Source organism: Hyaena hyaena, unplaced genomic scaffold (assembly GCF_003009895.1).
Source record: "Hyaena hyaena isolate Hyena2069 unplaced genomic scaffold, ASM300989v1 scaffold_743, whole genome shotgun sequence".
In the NCBI taxonomy this organism is placed as follows: Eukaryota; Metazoa; Chordata; class Mammalia; order Carnivora; family Hyaenidae; genus Hyaena; species Hyaena hyaena.
In genome coordinates this window covers 732,361-753,082 of record NW_024081377.1, presented here as the reverse complement: position 1 = coordinate 753,082, position 20,722 = coordinate 732,361, and the positions used below count along the sequence as shown (strand labels likewise).

Sequence of the window (20,722 nt, the reverse complement as noted above, 5' to 3'; positions counted from 1 at the left end):
TCCTAAACACCTGGTAGCTTCTATGAAGAACAAGAAAGTTCCAGGGACAACAAATCCCTTAGTCGGAAGTGCTTAGCTTGGATTTCTCTCCATGAGTGATGACCCTCTGGGATTTGGCTGCAGCAAAATGAATGTTCAGTTTCTTGTAAACTTGAATGAGACCAAGTTTAGCCAAGACTTCATATTTTGACAAGAATAGTTTGGGATTGTTGACTAAGCAAGGGAGGTATATGAGGTTTTAATGTTCTTTTCTGTCATGTTTCCCAAAGTATATGAAGACATTTCAGGCCATTAAGTATTTAAGCGTTACAACTATTGGCATTGCTTATTGACTGAAATCAGCTTTTGCTCACCTTAAAACTCAAGTTCCATTTCTAATTTTTCCTTTTATCTTGTTCACTGGTTACATTCAAATGTAAATTATACTTGTTCTATTTTGCAAAGCTTCATTTTATTGAAGAATATCTTGTTGCGAATTTCCTTACTCATTTTACTCATATGGCATATACATCTTGGTCAGGGATTATCATTGCACATAATTTCAGAGAACAGGCAGGTGATGTAAATATATGAAATCACCTCAGATAATGGGAGTCATGGGCAAGGGCTGGTTCTCTTCCTGTTAAAATGTAAGCTTCTGAGTGCAAGATTCTTTGGCTGTTTTTCTTTTCACCAATAAATTTCAAGTGCCCATCACAGGACTAACTAGTAGGTTGTCAATAAATACTCATTGAATTAATGACTGAATTAATGAATGTGTTGAATTTCGTTGTACTAGGGAAAATAAGCCACACACCTAAAAATGTTCCTTCCTAATAACAGCAACACTAATAATAAAAGATGTGCCAGCCTGGTTTGGAACCCTGGTATTATTAACTAGGTCTCTTCTAGGAGGCTTTTTTGTAATTTTCCATGAAGAAATACACTTACTCAGCCTTCTCAATCATTTCCAGAAATATTCTGTCTGTGAATATTAATATAATAAAACATGAATGTTGGATTCAATATCTGTATCAAAGCCTCCCTCTTGAATTAGAGACTGTTTATGAATACTGTTTCAAATATTGCCATATCCTAGAGCATTGTTTTAAAGAGAATTGCTCAATATAATACCACTTCTGGACTTCAAGAGAATCGATTAATATGTCAAGAACAATAATATTTGAATAGTAACCCTAGTAAATGGATAGGTTATTTACAGTCTTCAAGTCAACTTCTAAAATATTCTCTAATTGTTATTACATGAAATGCTCACTGCAACCTGTGTTCCAATGAAATGCGGTTGAAAATGGATTTCAGTAAAAGTCATGAAAAAACAGCCAAGTGAGTGAGTAGTGAAGTGAGTAGTTCTTTTGGGAGAAACTTTTTTCTATCCCTTGAGTCTGTAAGCACAGCTTATACTATGCCTCTCCACATAGAAGCTGGGCTTTGTCTGTCTATCATCTGTATTTTTTTTTAGTTTGGAAAATGTAGGGCCATAGAACAGAAACAGGAAGTTAATCATAGATACTTTTATCCCTCTTCCTTCAATTCATACTATGTTCTTATTCATCTTGTTTTGTGCCTATATCCTGATGGATAAGTGCCTCTGTTCACCACCCATAATTTATTATTCTTTCTTTATTTTTTCGTATTATCTTTGAATAGCCAGTTGTCGATCACTGATACGTGGAAGGACATCCTGGCAGATACTGTGAAAGCCCTGCCTTCTCCTCTTAGCATGTTGTAGAGGTTGCTGCATTTTCTTTCAACAGGTTCCCCATTCAGTATCCTTCTGTCTAAGAACTTTCTCTGGACTCAGCAATGTGTTCAGCCAAAGCATGACGTTGGGAAGTTAAGAACCACAGAATAATCCTTAATTAATGAAGGAGGGACGTGGTAGACAAATACCTATACAGCCTTCTTGCTCTTCACAAGGAGGGCTCTGAGGTCTGTTCTCCGTAGTCTCTCCTAGGGTTCCCAGCAGCAGGGACTCAAGCTTCCCACAAAGACGACCTGCTCATTAGTGTTCCTTTACTGCCTTTTTTTTTTTTTTTTTTTTTTTTTTTACCTTTCCTATCCCCCTTTACTGTTCCTGCAGTATGATTCCTGGCACCTGCATCCAACGTAACTATGGATATCAGGACCTGTTTTTGGAAGGACTCAAACTAAGACAAATATGAGGTCTCTTTGCTTCTTCCATTCCACCACTGTGGGGCTGGAGACTGCTCCCCTGAGGCACAGAGTCTTTCCCATGAGATTCACTGTGTCCTCATCTATCTAGGTGGTCAGACTAAGTGACCTCAAACCAAGAAGGGACACACTGATACTCACTGCTCTTGAATATCAGGCTGTTTGGCATTTGGTGTGTGAACCAAGAGGCCAGTCCTCTCTCTGTCTGAGACCCACTCAACTGTCTCTCATTCAGCCTATGAAAACTCTTCTTTTTGTTTGCCAGAAGAAGAGCTGAAGGGAATAAGGCCAGAAACCCCTTTCTCAGAGATATTTCCTGAAATATATTTTCTATATTGCAGTTATTGAAGTTTTATTAAATGTTTAGGATTTTGGAAAATAGAGACAACAGACTGGCCTTTCCTCTCTTCCTCTTCCTTTCCTTCCCTTTCTCTCTCTTTCTCTCTCTTTGTTATCCTACTTTATCACATTTCTCCCAGGACCAATAATTTATCTATCAATCAAGCAATCAATCAGTCAGTCATATTCCTACCACGGAGCACATCAGTCATGCTAGACTGTTGGCCTACTGATGTTGAAGAGGAGAGTCACATCTCTTACAACTGCTATGGTGACCCATGCTTGCCATAATTAAGTGCTGGCAAGATTACCTTTTCAGAAAAATCTGACTGGCACCACAGTTATTTATAAGCCGTGCATTCATATACAATGTTTACAGATGGTGGCATGTGTATGTATGCATGTGCTACGTTAAAAGCTGACTTAGTTGGAATTATTTTTTTGTAATTTGAGTCAGGTGTTGGTAATACCTATAAAACAGGTTTCAAACAATCTATTAAATTTCACTTAATTTGGAAAATTTCCTTTGTTTATTGTATGTATTTTTACTTTTTGTTTATTGTATTTTTTCTACTTTTTGTTTTGGTTTTGTGAACATCCCAAATAAAAATTTTATTGTCCATTTAGTGTTTCTCTTCCTTTTTCAGTCTTCATGTTTCTTTTACTTAACAATGAGCTGAAAATAGTAATCTGCTCTCACAAGTTGCTGTGAAGAATGTATGAATGTCTAGATCTTGCTGTATGTTTTAGGACATTGCACTTTTGTCATAGTACGAAAGACACTGATGACCTCTGTGGCCTTCCGTGTGTGTACTGATATAGTGATGGGTTAATTTGACCAACACATGCTATAGTCATTTACTGAACACTCAACTACCTACATGATTTAGTTTAATGAGATTTATCTTTCTCATTTCCTGTGTACCTATGTAAGTGCTAAAGAGGGAGCTTATAATGCACAGACTCAGGATGGTTAGACAATTTAAGGACACTGTGAAACAAATAGCAATCACTTACAAGGTGGATGATGAAATAGATTTAATTTTTGCTCAAGAGCTTTGAAAAGCCCTGTGAAATTGTTGAATTTTGAAAAATAATAGTTTCAAATTCCAAATTAAAAATTATTAAATATAGTAATAAATGTTTAATTATGTTTCCTTAAAATGTGTTGTATCTTTAAATATGTTTTATATGACATGGGATAAGACCTCCAAAAGTCAAAATGGTTCTAAAATATCTGAGCCATATGCATCAGAATAAAATAGAAAAATTGAATTTTATACTGAGTAAATTTTTCACACCAGTCACTTATTTATTAATTTGTTCACTTATTGATTTGCCTTTCCAGTACTTATTAAGCACCTATTATGTGCTAAGCATTGAACCAGGCTATGAGGGTGGTAACAAAAATAGTAACAAAGGATATCACTTTTTTAGTGGATATTTTGTCCTAGACACTATTGTAAACACTTCAGACATGTTAAATCATCTCAAAGCTCTAACATCAATAGCAGTTGCTTTCTGCATCTCAACAATGAGAAACTGAGGCCCCAAGAAGTAAAAGAACTTGCCCAAGTTCAAATAGCTATTAAATAATAACACAGTCAAGATTTGAACTCAGGTTTCTCTTACAACTCAAACAACACACCGTGTAGGATGATGGAATCGCTCAGGTAATGGAATCATCACACTACCTATGGTCAAGAGCAGTTCTGATAACCTGTCTAATATTACACAATGTAATATGAAAGGGAAAAAATGGGGGCTATGGAAACCTATAAAAAGGGAGTAAGTAGCCCAGGATATATTGCATTACTCTTTTATAAACCTCCAAATTATCAAAGGATACTTCCAATGAGAAATCTCCTCTAAAATCAATTTGATAATAGAAAAAATAATTTTATGTCTTCCCATTTAAATTTTTTTTCTCTAAGGCAGGCTTTATACGTAAACATTAGTGAATCCTAATGTTCCTGAGGTTCTTAAGTAAATCCCTCATAGCTTAAAAAAGCTGATATTTATAAAATCAAAAGTAAGACACTAAAAAAAATGAAAACAATTTCACTTTTTACCTTTCCACTATTTAAAGCTAGAAAATTTTAATATTACCATATATATTAATACTTGTAAAGTCTTGAAATTATTTTCCATTTTTATGGTCTTAATATTTTTAATGTCAGGGATAATCTGAAAAATGAAAGCCATCTTCAACAAAACTAAGTTGGACAATATTCTTTTTTCAGTTCAGATTTGGAAAAGAGGATTTTTTTAAAAAACAGTGGTCTTATATGTATTATTTTTTGAAATTTGGAATTTTTTTGAGATTTTTTTCTTTAATAGAAACTGTCTAGTAAAAGCTCACCTTTATACACGTTGATTTCAGGGACAAATATTTCTTGAGTTAATGTCACCATTGTATGTTTCCATAGCCCCAACATGTGCTATTAATAGCCCTTAAACCTTGGGACTTTTAATTTTACTAAAATATGGTATAAAACTACTGACCTTTGTTAACATGATATAAAGTTGGAAAATCTAGAATTATAAGTACCCTTATAAAATTATGCTATTTACCTCACATGGGCTATGGGGATTTCTTTTACTTTTTCATGAATATATCAATAATTAAGCATAATGCCTATTTTTAAAATATTTAAATAGTACTATCTTCTATCAGCTTACCAATATTAAGTAGCTCTTTGACAGAACTTTCTTTTGTACTAAACTGCAGTGTCTTTTGCATATTGTGTTCACTATGTGCCTTTTCCAATTTTAATCATAATCTTTATAATTTCAAGTCAACACCTCACATGGGCTGCTAAGAAAGACGCTTTGAAATCTTCTATATTACTTAAAATGATAGAAGGACTAACATGCAAAAAATGATGTTTAAAAGTGTCACCCAGACAATCCATGCCTGTCCCACAGAACCATAATAATAATATAGAATTGGTTTCTGGTTCTTTCTGGGTTTTTGTTTTCTTTTGTTTTAACAAGGAAGACAGTAATGGACCACACAAGTTTACCTTTTATTCTGAGAATAACACTCTCCATCTCTAAGCTGAAGTTAATAGTTAAAAAAAAAAAAAAATCACACCGTATAATTGAACATTTTACGTATTTCTAATGTGGACTGATTTCATACAATACAGGTTTAACTTTGACATAAAGTATCTCATAACATGTGAGATCACACACCAGCATCCTGCATTGCCTGTTTTCATTTAAGGATGCATGGTGTAGGCCAGCACTGCAATGTAAGCAGAAAAATGTGCTGCATGTGAACACAGATAGTTTTTGTACTATTTCTATTTTGAGTGTTTGATGAAAAGTCTAACACAGCATTTTTTAAAGGGATATTTATCTTTATATTTTTTAACCTGCAAATTTGCAAGGGACTTATTTTCACTGGGGATGTTATTATATAACCTAAACATTTGGTTGGTAGGAGGCATAGCCTGGTGACTATGTTTGAACTCTCATTTGTTTTAAAGCAGTTATGAGAACTCACTCTCTAGACCTTTTGTGAACAGAGAGGTTAGAGATGAAGTACTAAGGACTGCATCACAATTAGATGATTTGTTATTCCTTTCAAGATCAAAACCCAGGCCCACTGCATGGTGAAAAACTGGAAAGATCTATCCCTTCATCTATTATTCGGTTGTGTTCAGGTCCAAAAATGTATTATTGTACCTCAGAACAATCCACAAATTAAATAATTGATGACCTTCCCTATGAAAATACAAGGACTAAACAGTTGTAATATTTATATCAGGAAGGACAAAAACAAATGAGATTTCAGCATTAGAAAGAGATTTTTGCTTAAAAACTTTAATCCTTCTTGTCATTCTAATTTTGGAACAATAATCCAGAGATATATAAATGTTAATTCCTCTCTCTATGTGTAAGATTCTTAGTACATTTCTACAGGTTTATACCATGCAATTAAAATATGTAACTGTTATATCTGGTTTAAACTTTGATTAATACAGTCAGATTTTGGCAAAAGAAAAGAATATCCAATTTTAATTGAATAAATATAGAGCATGCTGTTGAATTACAGTTGTAGGAGATCTAAATAGTGCATGTTTTTTTTGTTTGTTTGTGTTTATGTCTTTTAGCATCTCCGTCAATTAAACTCTTGGTGGATGACCCTATAGTTGTAAATCCTGGAGAGGCCATAACATTAGTATGTGTTACGACAGGAGGAGAGCCTGTGCCCACTCTCACCTGGGTCAGGTCCTTTGGGACTCTGCCTGAAAAGACTGTTTTGAATGGAGGAACATTGACCATACCTGCCATCACCTCAGAAGATGCCGGTACTTACAGCTGCATCGCCAATAATAATGTGGGAAACCCTGCAAAAAAGTCCACCAACATCATTGTGAGAGGTAAGTTGGCCTAGAGAATGTTACCACATAGGTTTCTGTGTTAGCCAGGCTATCACACAGCAAATAATGTTGATATGAAAATATTTCCTCAAATATTGCATATATGTATAACATACATAGAAAATTGTTTATAATTGATGAATGATGTCTAATTCTAAATAGCTACCATGATTTCTGAATCTTAATAGCCATGCTTTCTTTATATTTGCATCAAAAGGTTTTCATAACATAGTCTTAGTGATACTATGAAGCTGTTCCACTGAACAGTGTTTATAATGTTCTTAGTAAAAAAAAAAAAAAAAGCTCATTAAAACACAACTGTGGCATAGAGCATTAACCATTATTTTACAGATTACATACAAGATTACATGTAAGTTTAGGAATTTAATAAGTATCTATTTTAATAAACATTTATTGAATCCCTATTACAAGCAGACCACTAAACTGTAAATTGTAGGGTTATATAGAGATCTATAAAACATTACCTTGAACTCAAGGATTATACTATCAGTGAAAATAAAACATCTCTATTAATAGCCCTGTGATACAGTGTTGGGGAGGCATAAGCAAAAGCTGTAGACATATAAAAATTATAGTAACTTCTGGCTGAGGTTGTTAGGAAATATCTAATCACGTTTTCATCAGTTTGTAGACACTGGGAAGAATTTTAACAGACTGAGATTAGGCAAAGACATGGAAAAGTCAAACAAAGTTTATTTGAAGAATTGACGGAAAAGGTGGGTCACTAAGTTGATATTAGCGTTGCTGTTCTGGCGTGGCTGCTGCAGCTGGTGTGCTGGTACCATGTGTAGAGGAGGTGCTATCCCTCCAGGTTGGAGGATACTAAGTTACTGTGTAGGAAGATTATGTTCCTTCATGTCTCACCTGGCATGGTGCTGGGTTGGGGATGGACGATGGACACCATCGTCTAAATTTAAAATAGATATTCACATGCCCAAGAGGCCTTGTCTAACAGGCAAATGAAAGTTTCTCATGATGGAGGATTATAATGGAAGCAAAACATAACTGAATGCATTGATACTAACATTTGTAACTTTGTGAACATAGATTGTGGTGGCTTTAGTGACCATAGCTATCTGTTATTGTCCAAACTCCTAGAAATATGCTACTTGACCGAAAATATACTCTATTCAAGATACTGTAAGGTATTGGATGTAAATCAAGACACTATGAAAAATGCACTATCTGCTACCAAATTGTAGGTTGTACAATGTTTAGTAATTGCAAGATGGACCTTTATTTTGTACATCACGACAAAGAAAAATGTTAATGCCAATTAAGCTACCACAATGTTTTCTTATTAGGTACAATGTTATTGAAAGAAGTGTTTCAGATCTGTATATACTCAGGTTTATTTTAAGCCATATAGCAACCATTTAGTGTATATAAAAAGGGAAGTAAAACAAATTGATTAAATTATTCCTAAAAGTTCATACTCAGAACCAACCCAACTGTTTCAATCCCAGAGTTGTTGACTATAGTTTTCCACACAGCATCTTTCTTTGTCATTAAGGACATTTATAATTCAGAATTACAGAGAGGTATGGTCTCTCATTTTATCTCAAGGCAGATCACCACTGCTGTGCCGTGTTGATAGCAAGCATAACAGAGTATTGAATGTGAGATACATTCAGATTTTAGAAGTGTTTGAATGTGAACTTAATAAGGATTCCTGAAACAAATGAAATGTGATCTTTATTTTGGCTGTTTGATTTTAGACGCCTTACTGGATGACTACCATATGCTAACAACTCCACAAATTTGTAAGGGATACATGGGGCTAATTACAAAAATCAGTGACTAAATCCCTACCCTCAGAGGGGTTCACAGTTCTGTAAGAAAGATAAGAATATAAAGAAATAATATATGGAAATGAATAAAAAGACAGGGTCCATGAATGGAAGTATCCTAACCTTCCTAACTTAGATGTCAGTATTGGTGGAATGGACTTCTCTAAGCCTTGTCTCAGTGAGTCACCAGATTCTGCTCTCTGGCCACTCCAAATTTCAAGAAAAAGAAAAAAAGAAAAGAAATGAAACTACAAATTACCTTTTATTATTCCTGTTTTTTATTTGTTTGCTTTTAAGCACATGCTTTCCCAAATAATCATGAAATAATGATATCAAAAATGGCTATAAACATTTTGAGATTTATTAAAGTATTGCAAAACTATCCTTAAGACTCATGGATGCAATTTGGAATCTTTCATTCCATTATTTTTTCAGGGAGAGGAACTCACTAGAGAAAAATGATGCATTAAATATAGTTTGATCATCTGCAAGTGCACTGAATTCCTATAAAACTGGCAAGACACGTAAAATATCTTTGTTTCTCAGGCCCCTTCTATGAAGGACTAACAATCCACAGCACATATATGCTCAGAACATGATCTACTCTTCCCCATTCCATCTAGCAGTTTTCATCCATGTTCTTATGAAAGACAGTTTACAACATTGACAGCAGTGACCTAAAAATGTATATCCCCCATTTATAATTTTTATACTTTTAATTTATCTGCAGTGTACCAGTGCATAGCCTTAGTGCATTGCCAGTGGAGCCTCTCAGCAATGGCATTCACATAATTCATAAAGTCAGTTTGATGAGATTTGTCTATAATCATACTGAGTATAGAAATAGCCTTTGTTAATGGGTCCTAGATTACACGTAGGGATGAAAACTGCTATGATATGTGAGGCATCTGACTTCTGCCACCATGGCCACAAAACACAGTTAAAGGAAATGGTTTTCTTATTATTATATCAAACAAATTGTTTTCAAGTGTTCTGAATTTGTAGACCTCTACAGTGTCTCAGATTAACTGTGTCATGGATACAGTAAAAATGGAGCTCTATGTTCATTCCCACCCCCGTTCTTATCTGTAATTAAATCAAGATCCATAGACCAGATTTTTTGAGCAAGCACAGGGATATTTTGTGTGTTGAATTCCCATTCCCATTTGAGAGTATTCATGGGACAAAGAAGAGCATGAGGTACAGACAGGAATACAACTCTAGAAATATTTCTGAACTTGTCATTTGTTTTTGTTTAATAGAAAACACTTCAATGTGAACAGAACTTCTTGTAGATTACAAGCTCAAAACTGAAGAGGAATGTCATATGCTTTAATATTTTGTTAGATATTTATAAGTATAGCTGCAATACCTTTTCTTATGATTCTTTAAGAAGTATTAGCAATTGGAGCCACATTTCTCCCATGTCAGGAGAGAAGCAAGATGGCCTGGGCTTAGTGCTTTCCAACCACCTATTCAATATCATTGCCACAATTCTCATCTGTCATGAGTTGAACCACTCTGTTGAACAAGCATGGTTCATAATATAATCAAGACATTATTGTATTTTAGTTTCCTGTGGTCTCTTTAAATTTTATTCAGTGGCTTAATCTTCCCATTTCAAGACGAAAAGTTACATATCTCAGGACCTTTATCCTCATTATTAGAAATGGAGAGTCTTACAGTTCATTCAAACCACAGCACACATTTAGTTCATTGTTTTTGGATGCAGGATCTAGAATAGTAGTGAAATACCACACCTGATTTGATGCAAATATTTCTCTCCTGCCCAGCTTGGGTTCACATTAGGCTGGAGACCTGCAGTGGGAACGCAGAGGAAATGTATATTGGCTTCTGCCTCTCTGTCTGTTTATCCTCCACCCTCCTGATTACCCACTCCACCACTTACCTGATCACCAGGTTCTGACTTCTCTGGCTTAGGGTGGGGTATAGAGGTATTCTCTATAGAAAACATTTTTATTTCTTATGTGACACATTAGAGACTCTTGGGAGATTCCTTTATCTAGAAGAGATGTACATTCATGTGGATCACGGATTGAGCTCTAGTGATGGAATCTCCCAGGAGTCCCTTAATGTGCCACATTCCCTGAGCACAAGCTCTTATGCAGTGTCCTTTCCTCCTTTTGACTGAAGGCTTCTTGATTTCCTCCAGGCAGCCAACCAAAGGGGACCCAAGACAAGTCTGTGCTATTTCTCTTTCTCCATGACTCACATCCATTTAATGGAAATGCTCACCAGTGAACTCTGTGAGAGCACACAGATTCCACTAGAGCTACTCTATTGCCACACAAGTTTTGGCTTCCTCAGCTGTATCAGGTACCTTTTCAGGGAAAATACTTCAGAGCTCCATCTGGTCCCACAAAAATTCCCCTCAGTAGGAATGAGATGAAATAAATAGGTTGTTGTTCTACTACATTGGTACATACTGCCTCCATCTTTCAACTGTACTCTGAATCTGGGCATCTGTTGGCAAGTTCACCATTACCACCCTTCTGTATACTACCAATATATCTCCCCTAGTTGATTAAAATAGTCTTTTCATTTATTTTTCTCTGCCAGCTTCACTTTTAGAAGCCCCTCTTTTATCCACTGTGTTAAATAAGGTAGACTAGGCTGTTAACAAATAGACCTATATATGTAGTTACTCAAAACAGAAACACTTCAGATTTTTCTCATGGAAAAGTTCAGGTGTTTCCTAGTCAATAATGTCATTGATATTGTTGTGTGTGTGATTGGTATGTGTGTGTGTATGGGGGTGGTGGGTGCAGGTAGAGGTGGAGAGTCTGATCCATGCAGTCATTCAGACACGTAGATTGATGCTGTCGCTGTCATCTTCAGTCTATGTCTTCGAAGGTTTCTCTGAATATTACCTCCATCCCTCTAAACTGGAAGTGGGAAGGAGCTTGAATGAGCATGCATGGGAGATTTTTATGGGTCAGATCTGCATTAGTTCCATTCACATTCTGTTGGCTAGACCTTAGGCACATAGTCACACCCAATGGCATGCAATGGCATGAAGGCTGGGGAATGTATTCTTACTGTGTGCTCAGGAATAAGAGGGCATGGATTTTTGTCAATAGCCAGCCATTCATACAAGAGCCAGAGTGATTGGAATTATCTTATTCTACTGATGAAAACTCCTCCCATGGCTTCCCGTTTCACCTAAAATGAAATTCAAATTTCTCCTTCTCGTTTCTTGCCCGTCTTTACCCACTATATGTTATACTCATTATTACTCTTTTTCTATTCCACAACCTGGAACTTAAATTTGCTATTCTTTTGGCCTAAGGTGTGAATTTTCAAATACTATCTTCTGGGAAAAGTCTTTGACACTCTCTATAAAATAAACCACCCCTAATCCCCTTGCATGATTTATTGTTTCTTCTTATTACGTAACTACTTGGGGTTGTCTTATACATATTTCTTTCTTTATTGTCTGTCCCTTTCATGGGACTGTAGGGACAAAGAATTTATCTGTTGTCTTATTCATCAGTGTATCCCCAGAACCTAGAAAATTACCCAGCATATTGTAGATGCTCAATAAATGTATGCTGAGTAAATGGATCTCTTTTATAAGTTTACTGGCTTATATTAAACATTTCTTCAAACATCTATCTCCCTATCCTAATTATGTACTAAATGTTATTAAGGTAAATTAGGAAACTTTATATACATTTCAAATCATACTAAACATCTGTGTGATGTGACTAATTCATTTGAAAGGCCACATTGTTCCAATTATTTATTCCTGTGTAATAAGCCACCCCAAAACAGTAGCTTGAAACTGTAGCTGTCATTTGTTTTGCTCACAAATCTGGGGTTTGAGAAGCTCGACTAAAAAATGTAGGGTCTCTTATGATTGGATTTAGAAAGTGGCTGAGGCTGGGATCATCTTCAAGGCTTTTCATTTAAATAACTGTTGCCTAGACTAAAAAAATTAAACAGCTGAGTTCTTTAGCTCAATCTCTGTCTCTGTCCTTCACCCTCAATAGTCTCTTTACATGCTTTCCCCATATGGAGGGCTCATGGTAGGCAGAATTCTACCAGATCCCAGGGCAAAAGTCCCAAGAGCTGCATGGATCCTTTTAACCTGGGTTCCAAAGGCATGTGATGTCATTTCTGCATTCTGTTCAAGTCAGTGATAAAGGCTGGCCTATTTCCAGAGGGGGTCATAGGGAGGAGTGTCAAATAATCTGCAGACACATTTTTGAAAAGCCACTAGAATATGTCCTGTACTCCACAAACCGTATTCCTCACATCATACTCCCATGCTGTTGCAAAGTTCACTCGTGCCTTTTAATTTTTTCCCCATTTTCCTCTTAATTTTATCAGCCCCTGTCTTGAACCCCTGGCCTCTGTTAATTGACCTTGTAAATAGTTTTTTTAATTTAGAAATAGCTCATCCTATTCTGTTGACTATGATCTCAGATTTCTAATAGGGAAAGAGGAAAAAAGTTGTCAATATTGAAATAGATTTAACCTTTATGGAGGAAGTCAATTTGTATTCAGTGAGGCGTGAATTTACAGTTTCCTAACTACACAGAAATATACTATAACTTCGAGGAACATGATAACCTTCTGTACTGAAAAGTGTTGATTTACCTAACTGTAGTGTATCCACATGATATGACTGAGTTCTCTCTAAAAAGCTGAATTGTAATATTAGACACATTTGTTCAGAACTCCTTTAGTGGAAAAACATCAAATATTAGCACTCGTAGATTTTCAAAATGATCTTTAGGCTTATTACTAAAGTATTATAATTCTAAAATTCTATGTGAAAAAAACTGTGAGTGTTTGAGTTTATCAGTTCCATTTAGGTAACAGTGATAGTTATGTTCCAAGCTACCAGGCACACTGTATACATTAACTTTTTAATCATTCCAAAATACCCATGAGGTAAAAAATACTATTTCCAGTTTAAAGAAAAGTAAAACTGAAGAGAGACAAGTAACTTCCACCAAGCAAGCCTTATTTAAGCAGCAAAGCTTGGATTCGAAACCCACACAGTATGGTTCCAAGACCACTCTTTTAACCAAGGTACCATTGGGCCTTTCAAAATTTAGCCAGGTTTTAACAAACACACACACACACACACACACACACACACACACACACACACACACTATACTGTGTGGGGATATATATATCATACACACACACACACACTCACACACTCCCCAGCCCCCAAATTGAACTGACTAATGCCCTTCATCGTTTCATCTATTCTTGCCTGGCCAGAGATTTACTAGGGACTCCTTCTGGGTTGTGAATTGAATATACATTTGTACTTATGGGAAAAAAAAAACACTATATAAAGTTCTTCCTAATTATACTGTTTTCTTCCCAATACATAATCATTTTTGATTGGAGAAAATTCTGTTTTAATTAGCTCTTTTTTTCCCTGTGGTAATGGTAGGCGTATGATTTTCTAAATAATACTGCATTGTGAAGGACTTAGCATGACTCTTTTAATGGCTGTCTTACAAATTACTGTACAAGAATTTAGAAAAATTTCTATTCATTTGAAGAGACCAATTGAATCATAGAAGACAAAGATACAAAATAATTGCACAAATAAAGCATGTAGTATACACAAGGGACAAAAAAAGTTACCTATACTTTAATAAGTGTGTTCATTGTTTTTGTTGAAAGTTATTTGTCTCAAGCTCTTGACCAGAAAGTCAGAATTGACAATTTTCCAGAAATAATTGATTCAGATTAGGTTTCTGTGTGTTTCTAAAAGTAAATTATTTGTGAATTTCCAATAAGAAGGTCATGCACTTCCCAAGCATGGAGATTAATCAAATTAAATTTCCCGTTATCAAGTTTTCTTCCATGGTCTGTCATCAATAAAAACTATAATGATAATAGCTGAAGTTGTAGAAAACCAATCTTAAATATTCTTCAAGAGCAAAGCTGTCTGCCGTTTGCAGGTGTTCCAATTATTCATGTAGATTAAATGCTCTATTTCTGTTTTCCCAATTTAATATTCTGTAGTAATTACATCTCCCCAAAACACCAGAGAGAAGTTTATTATATTATGTTTTATAGCTCTGAAATGGTTTCATTATTATTTTTTAAAAAATTAGTCTATATAAAATATGAAAATTACCAAATTCAGTAGTTCTCATCTGAATATAGATGATAGCTCAGTTTTTTTCATAAATAGGATATATCTAACATCTTTGTTCATTGAAATAACATACAAAGAATTAACATAAAATAATTTCAATTGAAAAAAATTTGTCTAGATATTGCATGGTGTTACTATGTTTACATAATGATGTACAGACAGCTTAGTTATACATGTTTATTTTATTAAAAGCTTATATTGTCCTCCCTGGTAGTTAGAGTCTCTCATATTGACCCTATCCAAAAAGAGATGTCCAGTTGGTAGTAGTGCTTTAAAAGTGGTTATGTGCTGGGGTGCCTGGGTGGTTCAGTCCCTTGAGCTTCTGACTTTGGCTCAGGTCATGATTCCATGGTTTATCGGTTTGAGCTCTGCAATGGGGTCCTGTGCTGATAGCCTGGGGCCTGCTTCAGATTCTGTTTCCTTCTCTAGCTCTGCTCCTACCCTCCTTGCATGCACGCCCTCCCTCCCTCTCTCTCTCTCTCTCTTAAAAATAAACATTAAAAATAAATATATAGCAGCACCATGCTGGCTCAGGTGCTTGGGATCAGGTCATGATCTCACGATTCTTGAGTTTGAGCCCCGTGTTGGGCTGTGTGCTGACAGCTCAGAGCCTGGAGCCTGCTTCGGATTCTTTGTCTCCCTCTCTCTCTGCCCCTCCCGTGCTTACTCTCTGACACACTTTCTGTCTCTCTCTCAAAAATAAATGAACATTAAAAATTGTTTTTAATTAAATAAATTTTAAAAATAAAAATAAAAATATAAATATGTCAGAGTCAATCCCTGCTAATAGAAGACTTTCATTCAAATAACGTTATTAAAAAAATATTCAATCAGTTTCTTTGAAGGCATTTTATGGGGTTTTTTTTTGTTTGTTTATGTTTTTGTTTGTTGGTTTTGTTTGGTATAGCTTACACTTGTAAAATGGGGCCACAACAGTGATATTAATTTGAAAATTCCGAATTAAAACTTTTTCGTCCTGTTGTTGTGGCAGGCACTTACATCCAAAGCCTACTGACCCACCACACTGTCTATGTGGGTTAAGTGGTCTGTAGGTGGTAAAGTCTAAGGAGAGAGATCTTTGATAGGGTTCTGGCTTCCTTTGAATTAGCTGTCAGGTCATGAGCGTGTGAATAGGCCTCTGCTTACTTTCTCTACAACTAAGAAGTTGCCGTACATGAACTCAAAGACACTTTTGCTCTAACCATCTAATTTTCTGTTATCAAAATGTCCCTTAACCTATGCCCGTTTCTGGACTTAATCATTCTTTATTTCTGTTTACAAACATCCATAGAAATGCATGAGTACAAATACGTTGCTCTATAGATATACACGTATTAACATGAATATTGAACATTAAACTTTAAGACAAAATTATATTTTTAATAATTATTTATTAGTTACCTTACCTCAGGATGTTAAACCAAGAAGATAAATGTGAATGATGCCTACAGTAGGTATTTAGAAAATTTCTACTCCATACTGTATCTGCATCAGTTACTATAAGGGACCAAAGAAGAATGAGAGCAGTCCCTGAGCCCATAGAGTCTTACTCTTTCACGGAGAAAAACATCAGGCAACTCCCTCCATAGATCATAAGGAAGCCCGTAGTCACAGTAGAACGATAGACATGACCTATTGGAAGCTCAAATGAAGAAAGAATTAATTCTAGTTAGAGAGAAACAGGAAAATTCCACAGAGGAAGGTGACAGTTCAACTGGTCCTTGAAAAATGAGTATCTTTATATATTTAGCATATTTAGTTAAGTGCCTCTTTGCTGCCCAGAATGGTGATATTTCCTAGCTTTATGAACTCACCCCTTTTTTCTTTTTATTCATGACATAATGGAAACTGTTGATAGCCTTTTAAATAAAATTAGTTCTTAGAATAATTTTGGAAACTAATTTATACATTTTATGATTTTAAAATAGTGTGTAAAAGTTAATATTTGTTTCCTTTCTCTCTGTCTCAAATGAAAAAGTTAATATTTTGCAATCTTGACTTGCCTGAGATTTTATATATAATTTTTAATTGAATTAGTCAATGCCAAATTTTGTTTGCCCTGTTTTTTGTTTTCCTTTGAATTCTAATATTCTTCCAAAACCAGTGCTCTTTTTAAATGCTTCAGGAAATTTCTGAATAGAATAAATCAGACTTAATACTCAAATTTTTCCTCTTCAAGACTCCATAAGATGATATCTTAATTTTGACTTTCAAAGAATCTTTTCTTCTTCTTTTTTTTTTTTACTTTACTGCCTCAACAAATCTATTTATCTGAAAATGTGTGTGCATGTAAATCATCAACCCAGTAATTCAAATCCATCATAACCAGAATTCTTCTCTTAAGATTCAAGTGCTAATGACTAGTAAGTGAAAATTTACTTATGATAAGTCTGTAAATGTATTCTAAAACTATTTAATTAATTTCCAAAATCACAAAGTTGGGAAAACAGTTTAAAAACTTTTAAACTTACTTTTTAATTATAGAAGGGTTTTTAAGTCATCTAAATGTTATTATAAGTCTTTCCATGCTTTCTATAATTTATTCCCCAAAAACTTTTATTTGCTTCATAAACACAGAATACAACTCACATTTGAGTTTCAGCCATGATATAGTGGATAATGGGAACCCAATGCAAAAAAAAAGAGAGAGAGAGAGAGGTGGTGGCATTTTATCTGCTTAGGTCAGTTCTCAATTGGAGGCAATTTTTCCTTTTAGGGGTCATTTAGCAGATTATTGAGACATTCTTGATTGTCATGACAAGGAATGGTAGTGTGCTATTGGTCTACAAGGCGGAGGCTTGAACCTACAATGCACTTGGCAGCCTCCACAGAAAATAATTATCCAAAGATTTCTTCATAAACTCTGACCTAGATAAACATTTCAGATTGGTTTCTCTAAAACTAATCTGAAAAATGCAAAAGCTATGTACATGCACACACAACAAGAGCAAAGAAAATAATTCCAAAACACACTGTGAATTCTGATAAGGTATTAATGTCAGATTGTAACAATTTTTGACATATCTCTTAGAGCTTCAGATGTCATTACTCCTTAGCCTGAGACTCCTCTTTCTCTGTAGACTCATCTTAGGAAAAGGCTGTCATCTGGCTTGTATGGAAAGTGCTCATGGGGAACTGAGAGTAGTGCCTCTTCTCTGTGGCCCATGTTCATCAGCTCCAAACTCCAGGGATAATAATCTCTCAGTCTCAATAGTTTACCTAGTCCATGTCTTCAGACTCTTTCCTCTGATGGTGTGTACTCCATTTGCTAACATTTCTCACCTCATTTGTTAAAGTTTTCTGATGTGCCTTCTAATATTTGAAACTTATTTTCTACTATAAGAATAAAAACTATTTTTTAGGCTCCTAGAACATGCTTCCTACCCCATGTCATTCCTTGAGCCCCATGGAGTCCATGAACACAGTATTGTCATTTATGGCCCTTCCAATTCCTGTAAAATCTGTGTGTTTCCTATAGCACTAGAAGATATTTTGTCAGGTTATCCAAGACTTGAAACCAACATAATGGAAAATGAAATAATGGATATTTATGTTGCCTTTATCCATTTCCTTCCTAAATTTTCTCCTGGTGTTTGTGTGTGTGTGTGTGTGTGTTTATGTGTGTGAATGTGTATGACATAAAGACTATGTAAAGTGTCATAATATGGCTCCTTCTTATGGTACAAGTTAATGCTAACTTTATTTACAGAAGCCATTTTGAAGGATTGCTCATAGTGTAGATCATTTCATCTTATTTCACACTGGCTATTAATTTCTTTTGACAGATGTAGAAAAACTCAAAAGGGAGGCATGTAACAGATTGTAGTTGGTCTATTAATTTGGGAGTTTATTTAGTGTGAGTGCTCAGAGAAATAAATGATGATGTTCACTTGGATAGAAAAGTTATGGTTCAGTAATTTTTCCTCTCATAGTATTGAAGTCTAGACTCAGTGTCCCTATGATTTTATTAGTTGTAATAGTTTATTATCATATAATGCCCCCTTGCTTGCTGATAATATAATCTGAGTCTATTAAAGCCCTGTCTTAAAAATGCAGTATAAGACACTACTTTATTTCTAATTAAAATTTAACAGAAATTGTGGAAGTTATAAGTATATAGCTTAATGAAGTTTCACAGAGTGAGCATATGTATATCACCAGCTCTGAGACTGAGAAGCAGAGAATTAATAGCCATGATGGAGCTTTTCTACCGGTCCTCTTTCACAGCCTTACCAAAATGTGACCTCTATTTTGACATTGAACTTCTTAGATTAGTTTCGTTCTTTTAGACTTAAAAGTAACTATAAAATGCAATTTATATCTAGATTTCTGTCCCAATATTATGTTTGTAAGATCCATATGCTGCTGTGTGTAGCAAGAGCTTTTTTATTTTCGTTGTAGTATAATGTTCCCTTGTATGCATATAATGAAATTATTTGACTATGAACTTTTATTTCTAGTTTGACACCTTTGTGTGAATAGTTATGCTTGGAATATTTTTGTACCAATTTTTGGTAAACATGAATACTTATTTATTTTTATTTTTATTTTTATTTTATTTTTTTTTTAAAGTTTATTTACTTTGAGAGACAGAGAGAGCAACTGGGGAGAGACAGACAAAGGGAGAGAGAGAGAGAATCTTAAGCAGGCTCCACACTGCCAGTGCAGAGCCTGACATGGAGCTTGAACTCATGAATTGTGATGAAGTCCAGAATCAGATGCTTAACTAACTGAGCCACCCAGGTGCCTCTAAATTTATTTTTAAAGTTTATTTATTTATTTTGAGAGAGAGAGAGAGCTAGCACATGTTTGTACCTGAGTGGGGATAGGAGTAGAGAGAGAGGGAAAGAGAATCCCAAGCAGGCTCTGCATCAGTGCAGAGCCCTGTGTAGGGCTCGATCCCACTAAACATGGGATCATGACTTGAGCAGAAACCAAGACTCAGTCGCTCAACTGACTGAGCCAGTTAAGCGCTCCTGAATGCATTTCTTTTAGAGATATACCTAAGAATTATAGGGTAAGAGAATGTTAATATCTAATACCAGATTTTCTAATTTATACTTCTACAAGCATTGTTTGTTCCATACCTTTGTCAACACTTGATATTGTCTATAGTTTTTTTTATTTTAACCACTCTTTTGGTGCTATGGAGTCCTAGTGTGGTTTTATATTACATTTGTCCTATTATGGATGAGTCAAACAACTCTTCAAAAGGTTTATGACCATTTGATTATCTTGTTGACAATCACTTTTTCAAGTCTTGACCCATCCCACACCTTCTGGGTTGTATTTTTCCTTCTTCATTTGTAGAGTTCTTTGTATATTTTGAAATGTCATTTATTGAATATATTTATTGAAAAATATTTCATCTTAATGCTTGCCTTTTCGTAATCTTACTGTTGTCCTATTGTGCAAAAAAGTCTTCATTTTGATGCAGTATAAACTATCAAAAACATTTTTTTAAGGATAGTGCATTTTGTGTCTTGCTTAATAAATCTTTTCCTAACCCCACGTAATAAAAAGATACTCCTATGTTTTCTGCTAGAAGTTTCATTATATTACCTACAACATTTAATCCTTAATTCGTTTCAAATTGATTTTTATATGTAGTTTGAGGTAGGAATAAGGTAATTTTTTTTTTCCATTTCAATTCCTAGTTAACTCATTACCACCTGTATAATTGACCATTTCTTTCCATTATACTGCAGGGTCACCTTTGTCATACATAAAAGTATCAGATACATGTGCTTATATTTCTAGACCCATTTCTTTTCTGTTGGTTTTTGTTTATACATATACTAATACTCTTGTATCTCAATTGCTATAACATTATTTTGATCTTTAAAATCTAG

At 34.9% G+C, this 20,722-nt stretch overlaps 1 protein-coding gene across 1 annotated transcript in view; it reads left to right on the top strand.

Annotated features, from left to right (window-relative positions):
- The window catches only part of MDGA2 (MAM domain containing glycosylphosphatidylinositol anchor 2), a gene marked incomplete at its 5' end in the record, with an annotated part of 465,609 nt that overhangs the window by 199,492 nt on the left and 245,395 nt on the right, over positions 1 to 20,722 (top strand). The window contains one exon of the mRNA XM_039218217.1: positions 6,633 to 6,902. Coding sequence (XP_039074148.1) covers positions 6,633 to 6,902 — 270 coding nt within the window. The remainder of the gene's footprint in view (positions 1 to 6,632; positions 6,903 to 20,722) is intronic.